This window comes from Sinohyriopsis cumingii, chromosome 3, assembly GCF_028554795.1.
Source record: "Sinohyriopsis cumingii isolate HCF-2022 chromosome 3, ASM2855479v2, whole genome shotgun sequence".
Classification (NCBI taxonomy): Eukaryota; Metazoa; Mollusca; class Bivalvia; order Unionida; family Unionidae; genus Sinohyriopsis; species Sinohyriopsis cumingii.
The window spans coordinates 126,990,108-127,009,531 of record NC_142963.1 but is presented as its reverse complement, the minus strand read 5'-3'; the positions used below and the strand labels follow the sequence as shown (position 1 = coordinate 127,009,531).

Genomic DNA, 19,424 nt, shown 5'->3' with positions numbered 1-19,424 from the left:
TTCAACTTTTGACCTTGGTTTCTATTTATAGCAGCTGTATGGCTTAGTTAGGAGAGAACAGACTGGTTTTCAAACTTTTAATCATTGCTTGCTGATTCTTTGTTATAATTCATATCTGGTACAGAACCAGTCTGAAGGTATTTGGCGTTAAAAGTCAAGTTAGATTTATTCTAGTCATTGCGTATGTTGGAGCAAAAATGTTTTTCAGATAATTTCACAGATGGATTAGGAAAAGACGAAAAACTGATTCAGAGATGAATACATGAATTACACAATAAAGTGTTCCATTATAGAGCAGCTTAACGCCCCTTGGTGGCTGTGTGGAAAAGATTTTAATATTCATCATGGTGGTAAAACAAAGAAACCTTGAATTAGCTCATTTTACTAACTCCAGTACTAAGGTAACTTTTTTTTATAGAAGAACTAAATTGTGGACACTAATTTTATAAATGCAGCGGTGTTATCAACCAAGTTCTTAATAGAACATGGTCTATTCCTAGCTGTAGAAGACTATATTGGTCCTTTGTTCAAATGAATGTTTCATGGTTCCAAAATTGAAGAAAATATGCATGTGCAAGAACAAAATCATCTAATATTGTTAGGTGTTTAGCAGAAGATACTTCACTTAAAATTGCGGAAGCCATGAAAATTGGGCAGTTTAGTATTGCAACAGACAGGAGTAGTGATTATGACAAAACGTTGTACTCAGTTTGTGTAGGATACTTTGACAATGAAAAGGGCAAAGTCAGAGTGCTCTTCTTTCATTACCAGAATTAACAGTAGATTCCACTGGAGAAAATATTTTTTTATTTGCTTGATAATGCTTTGAATAAACATAAGTTGGCAGAACTGTATGGGGTTTTCAGCTGATACTACATCATTGATGACTGGAATTCATAAAGGAGTTTCATTCTGTATTTTAGAAAATGTCTTCATCATTGTACATGTCAAGTTGTCTTCTGTCATATGATGCACTGCTGATAAATTAGAAGAACTCATGAAGTATCAAGTTGGCATGCTACCTGATGATGTACTTCATGCGGACCAAGTTGATCTTTTTTCCCAGCTAAAAGACCCAATAATTGTAAGACATAAATATCCTCTTCTTTGTCAGGTTATGAAAAGAATATTGTTTCTTTACCATTTTAATGCTGACTGTGAGAGATTGTTCAGCATTGTTAACAAAAATAAAACTGAATTCAGATCCAGGCTCTGTGACTCAGCTCTTAGTGCTCTACTGGTGTGCGAAACATTCAAAGTCTCAGCTGGTACAAAGTGTTTTGAAATGTAATATGAGAGTCTGTTAAAAGTCCAGAGGGATAAATAAATCATTTTGTACATACGCTCATTGAATTTTTATCATGTTATATGTGGATTACTCTTTTTCTGCTCAGATTACTCTTTTTGTCCACATGGGTTACACTTTTTTCTTACCATGGGTTGGCATGTATGAAGATAGGCTACACATGGTGGCAGTATAAATGGTGGGGGAAGAACCTAGGAAAACCCCGGAAAGAGCCACCAACCCACAAGAAGCTACTGGCAAGCTTTCTCACATACCCACATTGGCCGAACCCAAGACTTGAACCCACGAAGACAGAGGTGAGATGGCAATGATCCGTAATGGTGAGTGCTTTAGACCACTCAGTCATTCAGGGCCCCTGTTTTTACAGTCACAGTTTAATTCTAATTAGCCTCTGTTGTATTCAGGCAAGATAAGATATTGTATTCTAACAGGCTATTGACCACCGAAATTTCCAATGTCTCTGCTATGCCATAATTGTCATTGATCCATATCAGCTGTTGTATTTGGCTAAAGTACACATCACTGGCAAATTTTCCTTTAGTGCTAAAGTACACATCGCTGGCAAATTTTCCTTTAGTGCTAAAGCCGCCCCAGTAGACTTTATCTCTGTAAATACAGCTCACTGATCATGCAGAAAAACAGCTTATTGTTGACCATTGTTTATTGACACATGGAAACAGATCACAAGGGATTTGCAGTGGCCTGCCACTGATTTCTGTAATCTGTTGCAGTGCAGCCCAGAAGAGATAGATGTTCATTTGCATAATGTAGCTAAAGTACAAATAAGGTCTATTGAAACATTTAAGTGTTATGTTCCAGTGAAATCGGATTAAAAGTTAGTTTAGTTGTATCAGTATTGACAAGTGAATTAAGACATTTATTCTCACAATGGAGATGTGCAGGAAAAGGAAAGCTTATTTTGTCAATAGGAGTGTGATTTTAAGGGATTCACAGATGAGGATATTGAAGATGCTAAAGCTGTGCTACGGGGACATTTTAACTCATTTGACGATGTTCAAAACCAAAAGATAACAGGTACGATCAGTCAACAACAAAAAACATCAGAAAATACTTCCACTAACAATTCACAGTGAATAGTGTTTATTCTTTTTAGATTAGTACTTTTTGTGAACAAATATGTTTTCAGGCATTATTGGATTTTAAATGGATTGCATACATGTGTGTAAGTTTGTAATTTTTTGTTATTCTGTGTTCTAGAATTGCTAAAAAGTGTGCAGCACATAACAGGACATCATTCAGTTGCTAATAATCATATGTAACTGATGTGTTTTGAACTTAAAACAATATTTTATTGTTTATGAAGTGGTACATATGTGAATGCAATCTCCTAATTAAAAAGGAATAAAACTTTTAATGTCAGGCTGCATTGGCCTGAAGAGCAGCCTAAAATTAATCCTTTTTTTGGCAAGTGATTACAACATTTTAATCACTTTAAACTTCATGCAGCTGTAGATAAAAATTATAACTGGCAAATATATTTATTAAAATGGGGTGTTTATATCATTTTTTTAAAATCATATGTATGACAGTATGGGTTGAAAGAAAGTAATCTAAAGTTTGGTATGTTTTTATTTACAGTTTAAAGTATTATTATTGGACATCATTAAATGTATAAATACCATGCAGTGAAAAAGACACATAATTTTTTAAAAAAAAGTATTACTATGCATTTGACTGGTGTTTTGTTTATCCAACCCCCAACACACAAGTACACTAAACATTTTGATCATTTTCACTAAACTGTTGTTTTGTACATAATGTGGTTGGCAGTTATGGACCCTAACCCACAACTACTATATTATAATGGGGGAGAGCTGTGTATACTTGTCAGTAGTAAGTGATGTTTTTTCCTAGATGTAGTTAGTTCATGATGATTGGTTGATTGCCAGGTGGCCACCAGTGGACATTTTTCACTTGCCAATATCACATTTTTATGGCTGATGCCACCATTTTACTCATAGCATGGAGTACTGGGAGGTTTTCTTGCAAATATCAAGGTTTAATGGCTGATGCCACCATTTTATTCATAGCATGGAGTACTGGGAGGTTTTCTTGCAAATATCAAGGTTTAATGGCTGATGCCACCATTTTACTGGTAGCATGGAGTATTGGGGTTCTTCTTGCAAATATCAAGGTTTAATGGATGATGCCACCATTTTACTCATAGCATGGAGTATTGGGAGGTTTTCTTGCAAATATCAAGGTTTAATGGATGATGCCACCGTTTTACTGGTAGCTTGGAGTATTGGGAGGTTTTCTTGAAAATATCAAGGTTTAATGGATGATGCCACCATTTTACTCATAGCATGGAATATTGGGAGGTTTTCTAAAAAACAGTGACTGTCAGACTGGCTAAATAGAATTTTCCCCAACATGTATTTTGGGGAAGAATATCCGACTGTTAGTAGATAATATTTTTGCCTGGAGAGTTGCCCATCACTTCTTCCAGTATTTGTTATGAAATGTTTCCTAAACAAGTTTATATTTAATTAATTTTATATTTGTTTTTTAAAATTTTTAAAATTTCAGATCACTAAACTTCAAGCTGCCATCAAGTATGGGGAGGAGGACCTATCAGGTGCCAAGGTAGGTATAGAGAATGTCTGCATTTAGATATGAGATATGGTTAAGTCTAATAAAGGTTAGAGAAACAGATATTTCATTATGACATTATAAAATGAAAGCTGTTGTAATATTGATAATAATAATAATAATAATTATAATAATGCTTTATTTTTAGAAGGTAGCTTATTTGTTCTGAATTTATCTCCCATGAGACCTTCAGAAAATTCTACTTGTGTATATTATGTAGATTATTTAAGACTAAGTTGAAAAAGAATTCCTATCTTATTTAACATGTAGTTAAAGCATTTATTTTTAAAAACATTGAGATAATTTGATCGTTTTATGTTTAAAGGCAACTGTTCTAGATGAGAACCTCTGAAAAACTATAGCTTTTTTAATTTGCATTATTTTAGGCTTTGGTAGCAAGAGAGTTACAGCATCTACAGGGCATAGTGCATGACTTGGTTGTGTCTGCTTAACATATCTTGTAGATATTGTGACAAAGTTCCATTTTGAGTTTTATAATACTAAAACATCTTGACTCTGATCAATTTTTTTTGGTTTGCATACTACTTAATTTTTTTAGCAGCGATTTGCTGTGCATCAAAGCATTCCTCTAGGGGTATATGTGCTGATTTGTTTTGTAATTTCAAAATTCTGTCAGTGTCTTGCAGTTTCCCCATACATATAGGTAATAATCAAGCACTGGTTGACTATGTGAGATATAATACTCTGATGAAAGGGGGGGTATTTCTTAATTTCTGAGCATGAGGACCCCATCTTAACTTCCAAATTCCACATGTACTAATAGTTCTGATTTTAGGCACAGATAATTGTGAAATTACCTGCCAGTTGGAATTACTCATGTGCCTCTTGGAATGACCATGCGGCCCCCGGGGTGTCTGTGGACCATAGGTTGGGAACAACTGATTTATAGTGATATAAAAGACTGCACCGTAGTTAGATGTTACAGAGATGTTTGAATATTTATGCAAACCATGTGTACCTCATAGTTTTACTTGATCCTTGCAATTACATTAACATAAGCAACATTTTTTAGATACCATGCTGTTGGACTGACATAACAAATGAGGCATTCTTAATATAACTTGTAACTGATGTATAGTGAAATGAAATAAGAGACAGAGTTTATAATGATGCATTTACTTTCAGAGTCTGGTAGAGCAGTGTCCAGCAGATGATCCAGACACAGAGATCAATTTAGGATGTTTGCTGTTCAAGGTGAAATTTCATTGTTTCTACCCCATAAACCTTAACCTTTCAGATAGAGTTTTACTTTGAGAAAGATGATATTATAGATATGAGACTCGTTTCAAACAAGGATGAGTAAATTTAACTACACTGTAACATATTACCTGGTTACTTGGAATAAAACTGTTGAGATGTGCTACAATTTATACGTATTGTTTCCTGCCTTTTTGTGAAAAGTGGTGGACATAGTTTCTTCTTTAAATACAAGTGCAAGTACCTAAATGTGTGACGACAACAAAGTGTTAGAAAATTGTAAAGGCTGAGCTTTGTTGGGATAGGAAGAGAAAAAGTTGGAAATATAGATGGGATATACTTTCCTTAGAAGTGAAAAACTCTGCCATCTTGTAATGGTATATCTTCCACGTAGATCTGGCTTTTGCAAGGTCTCTCATGATGAGAGCATGCTTCTTGGCTGAAGGGTTAGACACTGCTGCCAAGTCTTATGCTTAAGGGGAGATCACTGCCCAACTACTACATTGGTCAGCAGACAACTTTTAGCTCCCTTTAGCTAAAGTAGTATCTGGGAGGGCTGGATTTGCAAGGTAGTAATAGTTCTTCATAGGAATTTTGATTGGGTAAGTATTCTCAAAGAAACATTTTCCAGGCATCACACTATTGTTTCTGCTTTATAACTTTAAAGCCATTTGAGAGAAAGAGATCAAACTTTATATTCTTGTACATTATCATGAGAATGTGTGCCACATATCAGTTGGGTATCTCATATGAAGGTCAAGGTTACTGTATTTTTAAGTATTTCAGCCTCATTTTCCTTTTTACTCTGTAAATTTGAAGCCTCTTAACATTAAGGAGTGAAACTTAATATACTTGTGCATCATCATTAACAGGTGTGTCATGTGCCACATTGGGTTTATTTATTCATGGTCATTTTAAGTTTTCTGTCACACTTTCCATTCCACTCTATAACTTTCAAGTCCTTTGAGATTAAGGAATGAAACTTACATGGTTTATTTATACATCTTTAATGTTGTAGTCATAGGTCAGTGTTTCAGGTTTTCCTCACACATTTTATTCCACAATATAATTTTAGAGATGTTTGAGATTGAATGATGAAACTTGGTATCTAGTGCATCATCATTAGACTGTGTTAGTATCACATTGGGGTTCACATCTTGCAGGTCTCGGTGACGGCTATATATTTGAAGTTTTATGTTACATTTTCTTTTTTGAATATTTTTCCCAATCACATTAATATTAGGAAAATGAACTTGACTACCTCCCTATCTGGCTTTCCTGAAAAGATGACATTTTAAGCTTTTCTGCCATTTGCTATATAGACAATGAGAAGAAACTCATACTCATTATCTCCCCTTGATCAGCATAATTTGTTTTAAATTTCCACTACATTACTGTCAGCTTTGTACTGAAGTCCTGAGTCCTAACAAAATCCAATGAACACTGTTGAAATTTTGGGCCATCTATCCAGAAGAGAGTACATTTGATTATAGCATGACTTTTGCTACATGTGGTAAACATTTTTTATTTTTGATCAATATTTATGTGAATTTTTTAATCAGTGTCAAGTTTAGCACATCATCATGCTTGTTTTACAATCACCTAGTGAAAGTTAGAAATGTAGACTAGTTAAAATTAGCATTCTCTGTGTGTGTGTTTGTATACCATGAGATGTATACATTATTCATTAAAAGGAAAGAAGCCTAGCCGATTTTCCTTTTAATACAAAATATATACAATAAGTGATATATTAAAGAAATAGTGTACATACTATATATAATTTTATTTATATCACATACAAATAGACAAATTTGCCTTTTGAGTGGAGTTCAGATTGACTGCTTATTGATGGAGTAGATGAGATCTTCACATCCTTGTCTAGTGTGTGCTCCAAAATGTAGTTTTCTGCTTTTTGCAGCTATTCATAATTACATTTGCAAATTGATAAGTTGTTTCTTTTGTAACTGAACTTCTGTTTTCATTCATATTGATTAAGATGGTGCACTTACACATGAATGAGTGTTTAAATGAAAAAAGCAGTGCACTACAAGCACAGCATGGTTACAGTGAACATACATCCATTCACTTGACATTGAGTGTATTGAAACGAGTTTGGAAAATAGACTAAACAAAATGACAAAAGAACAAGAGGTAATTCAAACATATAAATGTATTTACAGTTGATATAGGTCATTATTATGCTTTGATTGACACTGCTACTGACCATAAAATTGTTTTTATCCTACATCTCTTTTCCCTTTCCATAACTCTGTTTAACTTTTACCATCATTAATCGGTCTGGAGAAATCATCGCCTAAGACAGACAAACATCCAGTTCGCTCATTTATTTCACAGATTTTCATTCGTATTTTGCTATGATAGTCCAGAGAGAGGGGGAAATGTGGTTTGTGGGCTTTGAAGAATTACCATAAAGTCATTGTCAATCCTTATGTTTCTCTGTTGGTTGATCATGTTTGACCAACCAACACAATGAGAGAGAAGTAATGGAAAGAGCAACCTTTTGACATTTTAATTTTGAGAACCTTATTATAAGTTTAAGAAAAAAAGGCAAGCATTAAATACATTACAGCATGTATATGCCTCTTAACCAAGAAATTTACTTTGGTCTAGACATGCTATTGCAACTTTGTATCACTGGTGTTGTGAACACTGTGGACAGATCCCATGGCACATACCATTTATGATGATCCATATCTTGTGGGTTACTTGGTGTAACTTCAGTTTTATTGGTTTCATCAAGCCAAAATTGTTTTTCTATCTCTCTCCCCACAGATTTCTGTATATTTAGTTCCTTTGCATGAGAGAATGTGATAGAGAGAGAGGAAAACAGGAAAGCAAAAAGGATTTCAGTGAAGTTGTGTGCTATCTTTAATACATTAATAAAAAGGGGATTATTAACACTTTATATTTTTCTCATTATTTTCTTACGTCCTTAATCATTGGAATTTCATCATTGATCAATAGAATCGATAGCCTACTATTAAAACACTGTTAATATATGCGTATTAATGCGCCATGGATGGATCACACTGGGAATTCTACCTTGAGGTCAGAGTCGTGTGTCAGTATTTTTAAGTTTTATTTCATACTTTCCTTTTTCTGTTAATCAAAAGTTACAACTTTTTGAGAATAAGCAATGAAACTTGCTATAATTGTCATGTACCACATTGGGGTCATATTTTCCAGGTCAAGCTCTCAGGATAGTATCTTAAATTTTGATAATATTTTCTCACCCCATATGAATTTTAAAAGTATTAAGATAAATCAGTGAAATTCAGGGTACATGTATATTGTCATTAGAAGATGTCTTGCATTTCACATGGGATCCTGTGTTCAAGGTCAAGGTAACATGTGTTTATTTCACTGTCACTTTTGTTTAAACATCATATACATTATCCAGTCTCATTAATATTAGGAATAAACTTGACTGCTTTCCTAATCCAGGCCTCACAAAAAGACAATGTCTTTTGCTATAGACAAAGGGAAGCAACTCTTACAGTTTATTTCCTCTTGGCTCTGTTTGATGGCTTCAAATATATGAGATGTTTACCAGCTTTTAGCTTATGCTTAAATGGAAATAATGTTCCATAGGACCTCCTGAATCTGTTGCATTTTGTGGACTTTTTCTGTCCGTTCAGATTAAGATCTTTGTTGTTTTACACCATGTTAATATTTTTACACTATCTGTTAACTTTATTTTCATTTTTGTGAAGGAAATATTCATTCTGTGGTAGAGCATTTCAATCAATTTGTGTAAATTTAGTGCATTTTGGTCTTTTTTTTTCCACTGTCTTTTCAAGTAGAATGACATCAAAAATCAAGAAGTGCAGAAGGTTCAGTGTCACCTAAGACACACATGAAATGTGTTTTGCTTGCACATAGTGCACTTCCACAGGGAATGATCTGAACATTGACTTCTTGGTAAAACAGCTTAAAGGAAATGAAAATGATCTAAGTCTGTGGATGCAGATTTTCTTTGCAGCCATCCTAATTAGGAATTGGTAGCGAGTATCATAGGGGATTTGGTGGCGGTTCCTCCATTCACTTCCAAGATTTCATGTTTTGTTCTGTTTGCTTTAATTACTGTAGACACCATGGAAATTGTAGGTGAAATGGAGGACATGGTGGTGATTTCCTCACTTTTTACCAGCCTGCTGAGTGTAGGTCTGCCTGCAGGCCATGTTTTTACTTAGTGCCAGGAAGACATGGTACATGGGCTATCAGTTTGTTTTCACCAGTGCCCAGCTGTGTTATGCCATCTTATTTGCTGTCTTGTAGTGTTCATTTGTCCAGTCAGCCTGTCTGTGGGTATGCTAATTTCTTTTTGCGAGACTGTAATGGTGCTATCCAGTTGACAAAGCTTCCTATGCTGGCTAGTTATGGTTTTTCAACCACCTAGTCTGTCTCTCTGTCTGTCCAATCTGTTTTCCTAGCTTAACACATGTTGACAGCCATTTACACTGCACAGGCTGCATGTAGTGTGCCAGTCATGAAAAAAGTGTGTCCATCCATATCAGATCAACCAGAATCATATGTCCCTCATTCCTAATGAATACAGTCATTCTGACTTGACTGGCATATCCATCTTGTAGATTTGTCACCTTCCCTGCCATGTGGAAAGAGATAGAGGACTAAGATAACTCCTCCAGCATTAAAAGGCACATCTTTGATTTGCTGTCACACTCTGATTTGACCATGGGATGGGCAAAGTTTAGTTTTAAGGCAACAATCAAAGAAGTTGATCACATATTGGCTCCACCTGAGTCCCTCCCACCCCTCTACCACAAGCTGTCAATGGGGCTTATCAGGTTAAAAGCTCTAATGATAGTTGTGAGGAAAAGGAACGAAACCCATGATTAATTATTCTTCCTTAATTTGTAAAAATTGCTGATACTACACCACTCCCTCAATAACTTGTGCCCTGATAACTCACAAACTCGCTTATAACATGGGGTCAGGCGTGGATCCAATTTTTTAAACCAGAAAATACAACAAAAATTCATCCCTATTTCTTGAACTTGAAAAAAAATTGCAATCAAAATTTTTAACTGAAACTTTTATGGTCAAAAATGGTAGATAGGACCTGGAAATTTTAAACCCATGATTAATTATTCTTCCTTAATTTGTAAAAATTGCTGATACTACACCACTCCCTCAATAACTTGTGCCCTGATAACTCACAAACTCGCTTATAACATGGGGTCAGGCGTGGATCCAATTTTTTAAACCAGAAAATACAACAAAAATTCATCCCTATTTCTTGAACTTGAAAAAAAATTGCGATCAAAATTTTTAACTGAAACTTTTATGGTCAAAAATGGTAGATAGGACCTGGAAATTTTAATCAACATTTTGAAGTTATCAACTTTTAATTAGAAGTCATATAATTGGTTACATTTTCTTTCCAAATAACATTCTTAGTATACCATAATTAAAGATATTCGAGGAAATTTTAATCAATATCACGCCTAGTGCATGTCGTACTTTAATATTTAAATGCCAATCAAATAATTTTTATTAATTTAAATTTGTGTTTTAATTCTTTCTTTTAGTTCCTCTTAAGTGTAATCATCATAAATGCAATGTGTATTTAAATGTAAAATATGTAAATCTACCATAATAGCTATGTCCGCAAGTGTTTCTCTGAGAACCTAATTAAGTGCCGACCATGTTTTGATAACCAACTTGCGGAAGTATTTGTTGTATTGTTACACTGAGTTAAAAGCTGGCCTCCTTTGTATTATCACATTAATTGTGTCTTTTGAATCAAATAAAGGAGGTAGAAAAAAAATAAAAGTGATAAAACTAAAAGGCATGCAAATCCCACATACTTAAAATCTAGTGGCCATGGTCATATGTTGGGTGAACTCATTTTATTTGATCAATTGAACACTGTTACAAATGTTATAGTGTATGTAACATAAGTAAACTACCATAAACTAACCGATTTATTCATAACTGATCAAAGATAGCAAGGCAGCCAAGCGAAACGAATATTTTGTAAAATAAAGAGCTTGGTTTCACAGATATGGACCATTGTGAGCAAGCAAATTTCAGAGAAGTCCTGAACTGGCAATTAGAGATATCCTCAAGGATAAGAAGTTTCACTATTACTTTCAATGAAATAATGACATCAATATTGTACTAATTGAAAAACGCAAAAATTTTGTTTTTATGTAGACAGTTTTTATGTGCACAACCCCTTGCCTGCAAACATGTTCTGTCCAACCCTCAGGGCAAATTAAAATAACACAGAAATCTGGCCAGTGATTAGTAATTATATTAAAGAAATTAGTGTTTGTGGCCCTTGAGTGGTCTTAGAAAATGCAATCTGTCCCATGGCCAAAAAAGGTTGTGCACCCCTGATGAAGATGATTGTCTCACAAAATAAATGTTGCTAGTTTTTGAAAGAAAAAGAACCTTGTTTGGCAGTGTATCAACAGTTAGTCTAGTTCCCTGCTGCTCTGACTCCCGATTTGGCACTATACGATTACATACCACTCCAGGAACCAACTAATCAACAAAACAAAAAGCAGTGACGTAATACACATGTTTTTGCATACTCATGATGGTTGTCGAAAACCAGTAGAAACAATCTTTCACATGTTTTGAAAATAGATTTATTTATGTAGAATAACGAACAACTTCATTAGAAAAAAAGGCGTTATTAACAATTAATATCGTTGGGATTGTAAAACAAGCATTCAGTCATTAAACAGCCCAGTTCCCTACCCCCCCCCCATTTTTCTCTGTGTGAGCATTTTTTATCTTTAATTTTTTGGAGGTCCCTTGGTAAAATGTGCCCTCGCTTATAGTACGGTCTGTGTTTGTGGACCCCATTTTGCACAAGTTATCGAGGGAAAGGTGTATGTGGTGCTTGTTTAATTGAATCAGAGACCCCTCGAAATATCAAGCCCTACTTTTCATTAGGGCAAATCTGAGTGACTTTTTTGCTTCACTGGCACCAAGTTCACTTAGACACATACCACACAGAGTTGCCAAGTTTAGATGTCATTTTGTCTTCATTTTGTTTTTCAAAATTTACAGACAGGTATCTAATGCAGCATCCAAACTAGTGAGGAACATCGTATCAACTTTGCTGTAGTGAATCTAGTAATCTTGGCTATTTTTCATGTAGCTGAAAAAGTGGGGAGCAGTCATGCTTGCAAGGCAGTATGCTTCCTAGTGAAGGTTGTGAACAGTGCCATGCACCATATTATAGCTAAAACACTTCCAGGAATTTGGTTCTTGTGAGAATGAGATTGATACCCTCTTGCACTCTTCTTCCCTGAAGTTGTATCACACAGTGGTCCACTCACTTCAGTTATTCAGTCAAGAGAGGTGCGTGCTATCTGAGGCTCACAGAAATAATCAGTGGCCCTTGTCAGATGCTTTTCTTGCCTGTTAAAGCAGGAAAATAAGATATCACTCTTCAATCCATGTCATTAAGGCTCATGTGGGTTATTTGATTAATGTAATCTGAACTCTTGCTGGATGAGGCATGCTTCATAAAAGTCTCAGCTCACAAAATTTTGAATGATTTCATAAAGTCTTGCATTTGAGCATAACATTTTAATTAAAGACAGTGTGGAGTCATTTGGCTGACATGCTCAATTCATATTGTCTGGCTTCTCTGTAAGAGGTACGAACTCAAGTGGCTTCACAAATGGTTACCAGGCATTATTCATGACAACTTGCTCTGCATTCTTGGCAGCTGTGCATGATAGTTTATGTGGTTGAGTGTTGGGTTCATAATCCAAGGGTCCCAGGTTTGATACCCACCAAGGCCAGTATGGTTTGGCTGTCTCTGTGTGTTCTTGTGAAAGGCATTTAGCTCCCATTTCCTTAACATGTCATAGCCTATAATGTATTAAAAACGCTGTTGAAACAACAGCAAAAACATAGCAACAGAAAAATGATGAAGAAAATTGGACTGGAAACTTGTTGCTAAGGCAACACCTAGTATTGTTTAGATAGTGAAGATGTGAACGTAGGAAGAAGTTCATTCCTACTCAGAGGTGTGACAGCAATGAAAAGTATGGGATTCTCTAGAATTTCTTTTGTTTCACTGTTCATTTTTCTCCTAATGTGGACCTGATCAGTTATTGTATTTGTTAGAAATAGTCAGTTTTATAGTGAATTACATTTCTCTGAGAATATTTTCCTGATCACATTACTATCAATCTATTCCACCCTTTCCCACAACTGTGATCTTCCCATTGTTGGAGCTTATGGTAGATGATCTTTAAGAGGTGTTCCAATAATTTATATGTATGTAGATGGAAAAGACGTTTTTGTCATTTTGGGAGGTAATAAAGTTTATTCCTAATGTTAATGTGACCAGGTGATGTATTTTTTTTAAAAAACTGGTTTTGGTTCAGGTATGAACCAAGGTACATTACGATTTTCTGTTAAATGGTATCTCATATATCACAAAATTTTATCTGCAAGGTCAAGGTTAGTGATTAGTGATAATGATTTCCCACTTTTTCTACACTTTCACTCTAACACCCTATGAGATAGAGACATGAAAACTTGATTGCTTTCCATGTTTGCTTGGTAACTCAACAGCTCTTTTGTAATCATCACAGTCAGATTTTATCATCATAAATATACTGTTGGTAACCTCACCATGGGAGGCAGAGGGTCCGCTAAAAATCACAGAATTTTTTTGTTTTTAATAGAATTTTACCATAATTACTATGTGATATCTTGTGATATTTATCCTCTTTCCCACTTATTCCTTTGAGACAATGTTTAAAATTAACTTGCAGTGGTAAACAAGCATAACCTAGGGAAGCATTTTAAACAGTAAATGCTTGAGTTGAAATTCAAAACTGTCCTCTCTAGATTAGAAAAGTCTTTTGTTGTCATCTTTGTAAAAGAATTTACCCAGCAAAAGAAGTTACATGTTTGGTGTCAGCACTGGCAGATTAGAGCTGACATATCCCTGTAGTCCCAGCTCCACCCCTGTTTAACAGTTCCCTGGTTTGTAATGGAGCGAATGGGGAGGTATATATGTAAGACTGTATCCATCTGTTTTTGTGTTCATAATATGTGTGATGCTCATGGTTTAGAAACTGACTGAACTCTTCTAGTCAATGTAGACTGAAGGAACTCTACACTTGGAGTGCGATGATGCATTCATTTTCCACTTGTACAAGTGGAAAGTTAGCAAACCATCAAGGCATCTCCTTGCTGTCATTAGCTGACAAAATCCTTGCCACAATTCAGTTGAATTACATTGTGCATCACATTCTTCATGGGTTTCTGTCTGAGAGTCAGCATGGCTTCAGAAATGGATGAGGGACCATAGTAATGGGGTTCACAACTCATGAACTCCAGAAGAAATGTCAGGAACAGAACAAATAAAATATGAAAGTTGTATATTGAACCTTGGTTTGAGAGTAAACAACATTGATTGACCTAACAAAGACTTCAACACATTAAGACATGTAAGCCTCAGGAAGATCATGGTACAATTTGGTTGCCCAGAGAAATTCATTATAATGGTTTGGCAATTTCATGCTGGCATGCTTGCTCATGTCATGGAACAAAGTGAGTCATTTGAACCATTCCCAGTCACCAATGGAATCCAGCAAGGCAGCTTGAATGTTGGCACCAACCCTCTTTTGTATGATGTTCTCAACCATGCTTACGGATACCTGTCTTCAGTCTGAGGAGACTTTAGGTGAATATGAAGTTACAGGAAGTGTCATTGATCTCCTATGTTCTGATGACTTGTTCCTGAATGCCAAATCTGAGGCTAGCTTGCAGCAGAGTATGGAACATTTCTTGTATGCTTGTGACAATTTTTGGTCTCAAATTCAGCATCAATAAGACATGTGATGCACTAACCTGCATCAGAAAAGCCTTATTTAGGTCCTACCATCATAGTGAATTGCCAAACCCACCAGACGGTGGACATGTTCACCTACCTCAGCTATACAGGCACATGCAGTCCACATTAATGATAAAACCAATGTCAGAAGTGCCAAAGAACGAGTGAGCTATGGGAGTACAGATACCATGCCAAAAAGCTGAACTATTTTCACTTTGGTTGCCTGATGAGGATGAAATGCCAGGGTAAAGTCCCAAATTCTGAAGTTCTATCATGTTGTCAGACAAGTGACTACCAAAGAAGATCACAAGCTGAAAGAAGAAAGATCATACAGAACACTTTAAAGACTCCCTTAAGTCATCCTTGAAACACTTGAACATTGCCATTGAGTCATGGGAGGATCTTGCTTAGGATCATTCCACTTGGCACAGTCTCTTCCATACTGGAATTACAGACTATGAGCTGAGGGGAAGCAGCACAGTCACATCCATACTGGAGCAGCAGACTGTGAGCTGAGGGGAAGCAGCATAGTCTCATCCATACTGGAGCTACAGACTATGAGCTGAGGGGAATCTCATCCATACTGGAGCTACAGACTATGAGCTGAGGGGAAGCAGCATAGTCTCATCCATACTGAGCTACAGACTATGAGCTGAGGGGAAGCAGCATAGTCTCATCCATACTGGAGCTACAGACTTTGAGCCGAGGGGAAGCAGTACAAGCAGCATAAATCTCAGAACTGCAGCATCTCCTCTGTTGATCAAGCAACCAGAGTGGCATCTCCTGTCCAGTGTGATTTGGACAGTTCATAGCACAAATTGATCTGATCAGCCACTAATCATGTGCTGAAGGACACCAGACCAATTAGTTATGTCATGGTCATGTTCAGACTCAAAGGATGTTTTGTTTCCATGGTAACATAAAAAAAATATTGAACATGGATGATTCTAAGTATGAAAATGCTTGACATGTGTACCACGTTTTGGCTGAAATAGCGTGAATGGTTGGGAGTTAAGATCCAAAAACAAGAATGTTTATGAACATTTAGACATAGAACTAATTGTAATCCGCCCCCCCCCCCCCCCGTATTACCTAATTTATGTTATCATTGAGGTCATTTTCCAGTTTCTGCAGCATTGACAATCATAATGGAAAGTCAGGAGATGAAAATTTTAGTTATACTGCATTATCTTGGAAGGCAGTCAGATGATTGACATATTGGAGCATCACTGTTCACTAAAATGCTATTAAAGTAAGAATGCCACAAATTTCTAACGACAAAGAAAATATTGTATTTCACTACTTATTTATTTGCAGTGACATTTTCTTTTTTGTTCTTCTAGTTACAGTGTCTTGTCAAGATTGAATTTAGTATTGTGAAAACATATTGGTCTTTGAGCATGGATCTTGAATTGGTCATGTCTGTTTTTATGTGTTTGTTCATGTGTTGGTCTGTCCCAAGTAGCTTTTTAGCAAAATTAGATGAAAGACATCACAGACAAATGAAATTTTGGTTAGCATATAATTTTATTTGTATGTTGATATCCTGATGAAAATTTCAGGCATCACAGAAATTTTGCAGTATTTTTGTTACAGTTTTGAAATTTTCTGATTTGTTTGCACAATTAAGCAAAAACCATTCAGGTTAGACACTGAAATTTGGTAGTCATGTTCTGTGTGCAAATGTTGATTACGTGGTTAGATTTTCATCCCATTATAGCAAAAAAATTTTCTTCAAATTTGGTACTTTTGGACTTGGACCACTTATTCAACATTTTGGTCAGCAGTGGAGGTGAATATGCTGTACAAACACAAATTTGGTTCTAGTTAGAAGCACAGCTTGGAAAATATGTGTATTCTCCTATTCTTTGCAAAATATATCATGTAAGTATAATGTGTGTTGTATAAATGTTGCTTATTTCAGAATATGTGTTCTGTAAATATTGCAGGAGAATCGTTATGAAGAGGCATGTCATAAGTTCACTACAGCCATGCAGATACTGGGATACAAGCCTGACCTGTCATACAATATTGCTCTGTGTCACTACATGATGAAGCAGTATGCCCCTGCTCTCAAACACATTGCTGATATTATTGAACGGGGAATCAGGGAACACCCAGGTAAGAGTGACTGTTGATCTGTGTATAATGCACATCCAAATTAGGGAACATCCAGGTAAGAGTGACTATTGATCTGTGTATAAAGCACATCCAAATTAGGAAACATCCAGGTAAGAGTGACTGTTGATCAGTGTATAATGCGCATCCAAATTAGGGAACATCCAGGTAAGAGTGACATTGATCTGTGTATAATGCACATCCAGATTAGGGAACATCCAGGTAAGGGTGATTATTGATCTGTGTATAATGCACATCCAAATTAGGAAACATCCAGGTAAGAGTGACTGTTGATCTGTGTATAATGCGCATCCAAATTAGGGAACATCCAGGTAAGAGTGACATTGATCTGTGTATAATGCACATCCAAATTAGGGAACATCCAGGTAAGAGTGACATTGATCTGTGTATAATGCACATCCAAATTAGGGAACATCCAGGTAAGGGTGACTATTGATCTGTGTATAATGCACGTCCAGATTAGGGAACATCCAGGTATGGTTGAATGTCTTGACTGTGTATAATCTACATCCATATCAGGGAACATATAGGTAAGGGTGACCATATTGACCAGCATATAATGTACATCCAAGACAGGAAACATCTAGGTAAAGATGAGCATATTAACTTGTGTATAATTCAAACCTGCCAACCCTTATGATTTTGAAGTAAGTCTTATGAAAATTACCCTTTAAATACAGACTTATGGCATACAAGCAAAAACTACAGAAAAATGATAGTTTCCGAAAAATCCGGATAATCGGTTCATCCGTGTTTGATATGGATCAGAGTTTCATTTTAGGATTAGTGAAATAAGTCAGGGAACCAGACTAATTTTACAGCAGCACCCCAGACACTTTAAACTGCACCTATTTGTTCATGCAAAGTGTCTGCGTGATCAAACTGTTGATTATAAAAGAAATGTAATGGCGTCCAGAAAGTAATGCATGTTTAAGACAAAAGGAAAAAAAACTTCTAAAAAAGTGTTAAAAATTAACACAGAAGAATAAAAAAGAGTATTCAGATTCTTGTGAATAAAAGCTAGAAAGGACACAATTATGTTTATTGTACATCATGTGCCAGTTTGAGTATGTCTCACGGCAGGAGATATGATTGCCGTTGTCATGTGGTAAATAAAGTCTACACATACTTTACAAACTTTTTAGTTGAACATAATGAGTATCGTTGCTGTGTCGAACTTTTAATTACGTTTTCCAGGTTTACAGTAGTAGTTATTAACATTTTATTACACCTTACTGAAAACTGGTCAGTCTTATGGAAAAAAATCAACTGCCTTACAGAGATTGACTCATCAGGGTTGGAGACAGGAGCATCCAGGCTTGGATGAGCATATTGACCTGTGTATGGTGTCGCTCTACAGTTTCGTATTTTGCATAGGGTTAGAATTTTAAAGAAAAAGAATTTCCCCGGCTTTCCTCACAAGTAATTATATAATTGTGAATTTTTAATTAGAAAAACAATTGTTTTAATGTTATATGGTCTGATATATGAAATTTATGACAATATGGCTTGAAACAAGACAATTAAGCTTAGTATTATTTGCATATTGAATGAATAAATAAAAGGTATAATTAGGATTTAAACATGAAAGTTGGTTTAAATGAAGAAAGTAGAGCACTATAAACATTGCATGGCTGGCATCCCAAACCTGGAAAATATGACCATTCAGTCATAGGCAGGTACATCAAATAAGTGTTGTATAGTTTAAGCAACAAGACAAATCAACAAGAGGTAACTCAAACATTTAAAGTTATCTACAGTTGATCAAAATCAATATTATGCTTTACTTACTGTTGCTACTGACCATTTTTATCCTGTCTCTTTCTTTCTTGGTTGGCTTGTGTGTTAGTTGTACCATCATAGGTCCAGATATATTGTCACATGTCATGTGCAGATATCCACTACACTCCTTTTTCATAGATTTTCAACTGTGACTTGTAACAGTGGTCATGGGAGAGAGATCAATCTTAATTAATTGAGGTAGCATTGACATGCAGGCAGAACAGTCAACACAGACTGAGAGAGAAAGGGAGAGGGAGAGAAACCTTCAAAACATTATTATTGGTTAAAAAATTAAAAAACAAACAAAATAAAGCATACAATAGATTACAGTATGTGTGTGTGAAGGAACTTTGGCCTACTCGTCTACACAGGCTATTGCAACTTTGTATCATAGGTATCCTTTAACACTAGAAAAATAGCCTGTAAAGTGTACACATACATTTATAAGGACTTGTTCCTCTAGTTTACTTAGTGTAGGTTCAGGTTCAAGGTTTTCATCCGGTT

General features: G+C 35.6%; 1 protein-coding gene across 1 annotated transcript in view; it reads left to right on the top strand.

Annotated features, from left to right (window-relative positions):
- The window catches only part of LOC149803804 (intraflagellar transport protein 70A-like), a 59,082-nt gene that overhangs the window by 11,848 nt on the left and 27,810 nt on the right, over positions 1–19,424 (top strand). Inside the window, exons 4-6 of the mRNA XM_089953615.1 lie at positions 3,857–3,913; positions 5,066–5,134; positions 16,949–17,120. Coding sequence (XP_089809741.1) covers positions 3,857–3,913; positions 5,066–5,134; positions 16,949–17,120 — 298 coding nt within the window. The remainder of the gene's footprint in view (positions 1–3,856; positions 3,914–5,065; positions 5,135–16,948; positions 17,121–19,424) is intronic.